Source organism: Benincasa hispida, chromosome 12 (assembly GCF_009727055.1).
Source record: "Benincasa hispida cultivar B227 chromosome 12, ASM972705v1, whole genome shotgun sequence".
Lineage (NCBI taxonomy): Eukaryota > Viridiplantae > Streptophyta > Magnoliopsida > Cucurbitales > Cucurbitaceae > Benincasa > Benincasa hispida.
In genome coordinates this window covers 71,983,366-71,993,074 of record NC_052360.1, presented here as the reverse complement: position 1 = coordinate 71,993,074, position 9,709 = coordinate 71,983,366, and the positions used below count along the sequence as shown (strand labels likewise).

Here is a 9,709-nt window from a genome sequence, read left to right as displayed (position 1 = left end):
TGTGAAGATCACAGTAGTCTACTATACTAAGGTTGTAATATGGGAAAAAACAAATAGAAAAATGCAGTGGACCTCAAAATGTTTTAAGTACGTTCAAAACTTGAGTACTCAACAGTCTCATTGATGGGGTACCATTATTTAGGAGAGGACACTGGATGCCCTAAAGGCTGCATTGAATGATAAAAGCAGTCTATACAGATGAAGGTGAAAGGAAATAAAATTACGTTGTGAAGTACTCTTTGTGTGGATTTCCACAAGCGTTTCAGGTAAATTTTGATCCCTAACACGAGTTGATCAGAATGAGCAGTCCTCGTATGAACTTGCAACAAAGTATTTTGGTAATCGAGTGACGAAGGACACCTTACATGTCCGTATACTTGAAGAAAAATACAAGGAGTTGGAGTTTGAAAATGTTGAGGATGCTGTGAAGATCACAGTAGTCTACTATACTAAGGTTGTAATGATGGGAAAAAACAAATAGAAAAATGCAGTGGACCTCAAATGTTTTAAGTACGTTCAAAACTTAGAGTACTACAACAGTCTTGATTGGGGTACCATTATTTAGGAGAGGACACTGGATGCCCTAAAGGCTGCATTGAATGATAAAAGCAGTCTATACAAGATGAAGGTGAAAGGAAATAAAAATTACGTTGTGAAGTACTCTTTGTGTGGATTTCCACAAGCGTTTCAGGTAAATTTTCTTAACATAATAATCGTGTTGTTTAATTTAACATTACTATTTTTCTTAATATATGTTAAATTTTATTTAAGTATGGACATATGAGATCTTAGCTGCATCGATAGCTGGGAACATTGCGGAGCGAAGGAGCAAGGTGGCTTTGCCCCGCATATTACGATGGTCATGCTCCCACTCAGTGTCCTTCAAAGTACTCGAGAGAGAGATATTCGAGTCTAACAATGTACATTTACTCTATGCTATGTTTATCTAGTTGTTAAATTGACACTAATCATTTTACTGGGTTGTTAATGCAGATAAAGATTAAAGAGGGTATTATCATGACAAATGCTGAGAGGGAGTTTCGGGATATCCCAGTGGACAGACGACCTATATTTAATCTAGGTGCAGATGATGATAGTGTTGAAAGTGGCAATTGGTCGATTAGTGATGAGGGTAGTTCTAAAAGTGAAAGTGATGGTGATGATCATCATGGAGATGACAATGATGAAGTTATTAGGGTGGAGGGAAGGGATGAACACGAGCATTATGAGCACAAGGATGCTGAATGTGGAAGGGTGGAAGAAGGGACATACACACCTAGTGATGATATGTTCCATGATGTGGTGGGGGCGTACACGATGAGGACGAGTTGAACCCATCTAATGTCCATCTTGCGGACTCCCGTAGAGAGCGATCTGTGGATGAGGAGTGTGCTGCCCACCGCAAGGAGGGAGCCAATCCTGACGATTCTAATTATTCATACCTGCGGACCATTGACAGCTCACTATCAAGATTGGATGGTCATATATCGAGTTTAGATAGTCATGTATCCAATATGGAGGAAAATATGACAGACGTGAAAGGATAATTGTCAGCCATCTCACTGTTGCAGTCTATGTGCAAGGTTTGCATTTACTATCATTTTATGTCTTTACGTGATTAGTTTTTACGTGTTCGTGAACTCACCATTTTACTTTACTAATTTGAAGGGTTCCACGGTGAATGAGGAGATGACAAGGTCATCCATCCCATCTCAGGATCCCGATACCAATAATGTGACTGCCTCTGATACTCCCATCCCCCTTATAGAGCCTCAAAATACCACCACTTCACCTATTCTCATTCCCCCTCTAGAGCCCGATACCACCACAACATCACCAACTGACGTCGAACCTATAGAGGTCGACGTCCCACAAACAAAGCCCGACATGTTTGCCTTAGTCACCATGCCACATACAGAGGCTGACATGTCTGACATCCTAGAGGTCAATACTTCTGGGATTGTTACGACCACAAAAGAAGTTACACTGGTGAGTAATTTATTGGTCAGTAATCTTTGTTTATATTTTTATATTTCTTGATGAGTAATTTTTGTTATCTGTTTATGTAGGAATCTCGAAGAATTAGTCATAAGAGGAAACCTATTGATAAATATACCCCTCCAGCTCAAGTAAAGAAGAAAAGTGTGGTTAAGCATCCTCTCCTAGGTGTAGCTACGTCACTATCCAGAGCGATTATCATATACAACGTAACACATGATGTTCCACAAAATATCGTTACAGAAATGATGGGCTGGATCTCGGACGAGAATACCGACAATGAAGTTCGAGAGAACTCCTTTAAACCATTCGCCAAGCAATTCTTCAAGGAATTGATTTCCCCGAGTTCGTGGGTTGAGTGCGATGTAAGTTTCCTAGTCTTGACATCTTTACATGTTGGATATCTTGTACTTTTACTAATATAATAATTTTTTGTGCAGACCATAAATATTTTATTTTATTTTATGAAAGAAAAATTTTATACCCGGCCTGACATGTGCATGCACAAGATCACCATCTTGCTAATTGGTGTAACGGTAAATTTTGATATTTCATTACTTAACTTCTCATTTTATTTCATTACTTAACTTCTCATTTTATTTCATTACTTAACTTCTCATTTTATTTCGTTACTTAGCTTCTCATTTTATTTAACAGAGTCACCTTAATGCTCATGGTGGGGTATTTAAACGAATAAAGAATAAGACACTTCTGGAGGCTGCCCTAACATGGGAGGATGAAGACACGTATAAGGGCTACGTCACCGGTAAATTCGATATCAAATAGGCAGATGTGGATCTTGTTTATATGGCGATGAATATCAATGAGCACTGGATGGTCCTTGCAATGGACATTAACAGAGGCCACATATTCGCGTTCGATTCACTTCCGTTATACACACCAATGACAAAGCTGGTGAATTGGCTAGAGCCATTGACTGTCATAGTACCATCCCTACTTCACTACTGTGACGTGGATCATTCAAAGCCGCACTTATCCCTAGCCGTTGGAAAATCTTGTGACCTATGAACGTCGACATACAACACGGGTTGCTTGATTGTGGCATCTTTGCAATAAAATTACTAGAACACCTGGTGACTGGTGCTGATCCATCCATAATCACTCAGGAGAAGATGAGTGAATATAGGATGCAGTTAGCGTGTCAACTATGGGCGAACACTCCATATTTTTTGTGTATAGAACATGTATTTTTTATTGTATTTTTTTTATGTATGTAAAAACATGTATTTTTTATATATGTAAAACATGTATTTTTTATGTATGTAAAAACATGTATTTTTTATATATGTAAAACATGTATTTTTTATGTATGTAAAACATGTATAATTGAGCTATTGCTCTTTTCATTGTATCATTGTATCAATGGTATACATGTATAATTGAACATGTATTTTTTATATAAGTTCAAAGTTCAAAGTTCAATATTATACATTTTATCAAAACATGTACAATTGAGCTACTGCTCTTTTCATTATATCAATGGTATATAGAACATTATATCAAAGTTCAAACATTGAGAAAGCGAGATTTTGAGAGAGAGCGAGATTGAGAGAGTATGAAGTTATTGTTTTTTGTTACAAGTATGAAGATTGAGAGAGTATGAAGATTGCTATTATAGAAATACTCCAGCTTGTTATTGTTTTTTATTTACAAAATGAAAGTATGAAGTATGAAAAAGTATGAAGTATGAAGTATGTTACAAGTATGAAAAAGTATGAAGTATGTTACAAGTATGACGTATGAAAAATTGATCAATGGTATTTATAACAAATGAAATGTTACAAGTTAGTTATAAACTAAACTAGATGAGAGGTGTTTGTGTCACGATTTCTGGCATTTTCAGTACGTCGCACGGTTGTGTGTGGTTCGCTACAATTTTGGCGGTTATGCCCATAATTCCCACATCGATCATATTTCATTTGTTTGTGAAATTCTCCTCTAGCTGGTATTCTTCTCACTCTCCGTCGCCCGGCTTGTGCCATAAACTTCGGAGAAAGGATAGTCTTTTCTACATATCCAGGAGGTCTCTTCCATTCAGATATGTGGCCAAGTGGATCTATAGGCTCCGCATACGCAGTCATTAGAGAGTCCATTGTATAAAATCGACTGCAAAGACTCTAGATGGGTATATTTTATTCCTTGGCAGCAACAATTGCATGTGAACACAGGATACCAAGTGAGTCAAATTCCTTACACGTGTATTTATTCGTGTGAAGATTGACAATACCGTCCAATTGATTATCTTGCACCTGGACCCGATAACAATCAATAGGCCCAACCCGATATCGTCTGCCCTTATCGGCCTCACTTGCCAATCAAGTTTCACAGTAGTCAGAGTGCAATATCGTTCGAGATGTCGAGTAATTCCTCTGTTCGTAGAACCACGATTGGAGCATTCCTCTAACATGTTCAATCAAGCATACTATAGGCAATAGTCGATACTCTTTAGTTAACGAATTGAAACACTTTGCACTGTTGGATGTCATGTTATCATATCTTATTCTATTTAGTAAACTTGTGCCCACCTTTGAAGATCGATGTCTTCTAGATATTTCATGACAACACCGTCTTGAAAACTACGGAGTTTGTCCCATTTTGTCTGGAACTCTGTCATGCGAAATGCTCTTCCTGCATCTCTAAATATCCCAACAACCGTGCTATCCTTAAAGTTTGTAACAAGATTTTGTTCTATATGCCATGTGCACAATCCATGAAATGTCGTGGAAAAAATGCACGAATAGCATTGTTGATAGATACCATCCGATCAGACACAAACACCAGATTATCGGGTTCTCTGATATTGCATTTCAAGTTTGACATAAACCATTTCCATGATCGATCGGTTTCATTGTCTACTATTGCATATGCTAGTGGGTATAATTGATTGTTCCCATCCATAGAAACCGCAATCAACATGGTGCCTTTGTATTTTCCTTTCAAGTGCGACCCATCAACAATTATCATAGGCTGATAGGTTGCGAAACTTCTAATACAAGGCCCTAATGCCATAAACATATACATGAAATGCACCTCATCTTCAAGTTCAATATCAAAGACTGTACCCGAATTCTCTATTTTTAACGCTTCTTCATAAGCATATAGTATGGAATATGAGTATTCTGGAGTACCTCTAGTGAGATCATACGCGGCTTCCCTTGCACGCCACGCTTTATCATAACTTATGTTCACGCCATAATCTCTCCTCATATCCTCAATGATATGTCAAGGTTTATTAATACGTCTTATTCCCGTGAACTTATCTTTAATCAACTGACCAACAACCGTAGTAGTTGCTTGTTTATGATCATGATTCAGAATTTCAATGGAACATGTGTGCGAAATGCAGTACTTTGTGATCTTGAATATATCAGACCCTTCCATTTTGACAGCACGAAGGCTCCACTTACATGTCTCCCCAATACATTTGACAGTGAACAGAGATTTGGTTGATTTTCTGACCCTAAATTCAAAATTTTTGTTGATGGACAGAATAGATAATCTCATTTTCAAGTCCTTTTTGCTCAAAAATAGTTGACCAACTTTAACGTCCTCTATCCTAGATGAAGAGGTACCAGACATAATCAACTCTGTTCTATGACTTGAAGACACAGATAGTGGAACCACTGAAGCTGCTGTAGAACGACGCACATCTCCATGATCACGATCCATTTCATTCAATCCTGTTGGTTGCTCATTCACATCCACTAAAGGACTACAACTCTGCTCTGGATAACCACAATCCATATAATCATAACTCACATTTCCAACAACTAGATGATCTCTCATTACCAACAACTGAAGTACCGCCCAATTCTGAATTCAATCTTGCTGGATTAGTGCGGTCGTTGTCTAGTGATAATATGGATAGTATAGTGTGGTAGACAATGGAATATCATCCTCTTCTTGATGAAACTGATATGATTCCTCGTATTGTCTCTCCACATTCGTATCATCATAACTCACATTTCTAGACCCCATTCTAATATTTTCATCCTCATTCGATTTCAGCGTTACAGATAACTGGAGTCTACTAAGGTCTTCACGGAAAAGAAGGAAGCGAACATCATCATCATTCCTTATGTATTGTGGAAGGGCTTCATATTCAAGCTTATATTTAACTTTCAGTATAAGATCAAACTCTGAAGAACTGACATTTGTAACCCTGTAAATGTAAGATTTAAGTTCTTCATACTTCAATGAAACAGACACAATGATTCTTGTCAACTGTCCCCCAAAATACGAACTTTCAGTCTCATTCCAATCACCGTCATATCGAATAAGTAGACAATTTTTTGTCATCCTACAAAGCAAGAGAACATTTGTCATTAAGTTGTACAAGCAATTGAAGTATACTCTCGCTCTCTCTTAATCTCGCTCTCTTTCTTAATCTCGCTCTCTCTTGTAATCTCGCGCTCTCTTAATCTCACTCTTTTTCTTAATCTCGCTCCCTCTCTTACTCTTGCTCTTTCTCACTCTCGTTCTATCTCTCCCAATACAAAATTTCGTAATGCTACATTCCCAGAAATAACACAACAAAAATAATTAAACAAACTCAAAATAATAAAACACCTTTCTGAAAAACCTGTTCCATTCTAAAAAAGTCTCGTCTTGGAAATCCCCGTTCGAAAAATCTCCATTCAACAAAACACCGTCGAAAACCAGAGAAGTAATCACCGTTGAAATGGAGTTTAGAGTTTAAAGAAATCACCATTGTATTTGTTTATGTATTATTGATTTGAGGCTTCCATCGTGAAAATTGTCAAATCATTCGTACACTGATGAACAATCACATCAAACCAGGGAATTTCAAGCGAGAGCGAAAATGTTTAGATTTGATATGGTGATTGATGTTAGCAGATGGTCAATTGACATTATTTTTTAAAATTAGTCATTTGACATTTTGGACCCAAAAATAGGTAATTTGTACAAATTTTCTAGGGGTGTTATTTGGTGAAATTTTAGGGCTAAAAATCGTCAACCAAAGGAGAAAAGATTGCAACGGATCACTGGATATCGAAGGTCTCGGTTTAGAAGCTGAATCGCGACGCCAGGAGTATCAGCCCAGAGGACCGTTGTGGGTATTCTCAACGCCAGCTCTCTCCCTTTGAGCAGCTCAGTCTTGCCGTCGCCGTCGCCGCCGCCCACTCCTGCCACCTGCGGCCTCCCTCCTACCGGGTTCGCACCGACTTTCAACTCTCTTGTTGTTACTGGTATTCCTCGCAATCTTATCTCTTCGGCAATGGCTCGTTGTTATCGTTTTGATTCTTATTCTTAAGTTCGATCTCTTTTTGCTATAGAATTGGGGATTTTGTATCTGATGTCAGGGGAAAGCTATTTGGCTCTCATGTATTCGATTTTTTCTTTTCCCCTTTTGCAAGCACATTCTAGGGTTCACGATTTTTGCAGACAAAATGTCTTCGGTTGGAACATCCAAGGGAATTCTGGAGATCGCCAAGTTTGGGATTTATGTTACTATACCTATCGTTTTAATGTACACCTTCGCCAACAATAGCAAAAACCTCCAGAGATTCATGGGCAAAGTAACTCTCTATCCCCCTTTCTACACACAATTATGTTTGTGGGTCTGCTCTTAATTTATGGATGGATTATTGACATATTTTCTTCGTATTTTGGGTTGGAAGTATCTTGCAGATCCTTGGTTTGTTCAATTCCTTTTCTTTTTAGAATTTATGTAGCTTTATGACTTTGCATATGGGAAATTCTGCTTTGGGGCACTGATTTTCTGGATCTAGGTATTAATCGATGGCTAATTTGCCATATTGTGTAAATAACACAATAAGAAATAACAGAGAGTGGGACTGGAAGTTGATACATAAAGACCATGTTTAAAATATTTTCTGGATATAATTAGCTCTAATTTTGTTTATTTTATACTTGTATCATCAATGGAGTGATGAATCTATGAGCCTTTGAGGAAGTACTGAACCACGGAAGTTACTCGAAATGCACTTTGTTAGTGAAGTCAAGATTTATTTGAATTGGTGTTCCTTTATCAGCATTTAGAGCCTCATTTAGAAGTATACAACATTAAATAGAATGTTAATGTTCTTATCACTTCAGAAGCAAAATGAGGTTGATATTTTGTTTAATTATCTCAATTTCTTATTAATTACGTTCTCTTCTGATAGTCATACATAGTGTATCCTCCTGAGGGACCAAGGCCTCCGTCTCCAGAAGAAGTAAGAGAGATGGCACGCGAATTGGCTCGAAAGAACAACATTCGTTGATCATATGTGATCTGTGACTTTTGCAATTTAGGCTGTATTTTTCGGAGTTGTCGAGCTAATTGGATTGCGTGTATTTATTTGTTTATAGAGGAGTGATCGATGACTATCATCAACATTTAGGAGCAACTGTTGAAATAACCTGTGGTAAGTTCAGATGGGATAAAGTAAATAAAGGCCAAGTTCAACTTGCTGAGATAAACAGCCTGCCTACCTATACGGTTGTGCTTTAGTAGGGGAAAAAAGCCTTTTAACAATGAGAGCTACTGCTCAACTGGGTGATAAGGCTATGTGATAATGAGATAAAAATTTCTGTTTAGATCATTGTGATATGTCATTGAGTTCACAGTGGTGCTGTTTTTCTTAATAAATAGGAACTCTAGAATGTGGTTGGAACTTGATAATTTATATCTTATATGTGGAGATCAAGATTTTTCAGCATCCTAGTTTGTTTTGTTTTGTTGTTATGGCTTTGTTTCAGGTTCTAATTGTTTGAGAATAGTTTTTACTAGACCAATTGCTGTGTCCCAATGATGAAGACAGCTCCCTACTCCATAGCTTTCTAAGATAGAAAGTTGTCCATGGCCTTAGTGGTTTTAGTGTGTTTGCCATCCCTTTATTTGAAAAAAAAGGGTAAATTAATCTTTTTGCTCAATGAGATTTCTTTCAATTTAGTCCATAGGTTAATTGAACAATCATTTATCTTATAAATATTTTATCTTCTTGAAGTGTTTTCTTAATCTATTTTTGAATTTTTTTTTTGGGCAAACCAAAACAACAGGAGAAAGAAAACAATTACAAACCTCCTCATCTTGATAGAGGAAATGTTATTTGGAAAAACATCTTTTTATATTAAGAGTTTTGAGATGATGCTGAAGCCTCAAAGGTATGGGGCTGCTTTGTTCTACCCATTAATGAGATTGATGACTTCTAAGGCAACATTAGATTGGACTCTCTCTAATCCAGATTGCTCGCTTTCGGACTCTCCACAATAGCTTCAGCTTCCAACAAATTCATTTCTTCTTACCCTAAGTGAATTTGTAACTACTCAAAAGCACATGATCTTCATGATCACGAGCAATCCAATTGAGCTATCTTTTGTGCTCCTTATACGACCACGTCATATTTACATTGAGTTTCCACCGGTTGACATTCGAGGGGCTCCAACAATGAAGGGATGAACTAGAGGAGGAAGGGATAGACACAAGGTCATGAATAGGAAGCTTTCTGATCACACCATCAGACTCTCGTCAAGTGCTTCTTGATCGATATTTTAGGACTTCAACATCAAAAACCCTTAGATTCACAAGCTTCATGTGATAATTATCGGTTTGACTCAAAAAACAGTTAGTACAAGTTCATTTATAATTTTTATAATATAATTTAAATAATAATTCTTTTAAATCAAAGCAATTATTAGAATTTCCTAATGTTTTGAGTGGATG

The 9,709-nt window shown here is 37.2% G+C and overlaps 1 protein-coding gene across 3 annotated transcripts; it reads left to right on the top strand.

The window, feature by feature from the left end:
* The first annotated feature begins 6,985 nt into the window (after positions 1 to 6,985).
* LOC120092510 lies at positions 6,986 to 8,705 on the top strand. 3 transcript variants are annotated; one of them, XM_039050608.1, is made up of 3 exons: positions 6,986 to 7,229; positions 7,426 to 7,559; positions 8,169 to 8,705. In XM_039050608.1, exons 2-3 carry the CDS (start codon positions 7,431 to 7,433, stop codon positions 8,265 to 8,267), a joined length of 228 nt encoding a protein of 75 aa, XP_038906536.1. In that variant the 5' UTR covers positions 6,986 to 7,229; positions 7,426 to 7,430; the 3' UTR covers positions 8,268 to 8,705. The 3 variants fall into 3 exon arrangements, with proteins under 3 accessions (XP_038906536.1, XP_038906535.1, XP_038906534.1); XM_039050607.1 differs by having other exon boundaries at positions 6,987 to 7,229; positions 7,408 to 7,559; XM_039050606.1 differs by having other exon boundaries at positions 6,989 to 7,229; positions 7,398 to 7,559.
* The last annotated feature ends 1,004 nt before the right edge of the window (positions 8,706 to 9,709 follow it).

Bases quoted from the DNA above. Each gene is read 5' to 3' on its own strand.
- LOC120092510 (XM_039050608.1), top strand. From the start codon at position 7,431: ATGTCTTCGGTTGGAACATCCAAGGGAATTCTGGAGATCGCCAAGTTT. The intron at 7,560-8,168 runs GTAACTCTCTAT...CTCTTCTGATAG, and splicing joins TCCAGAGATTCATGGGCAAA to TCATACATAGTGTATCCTCC.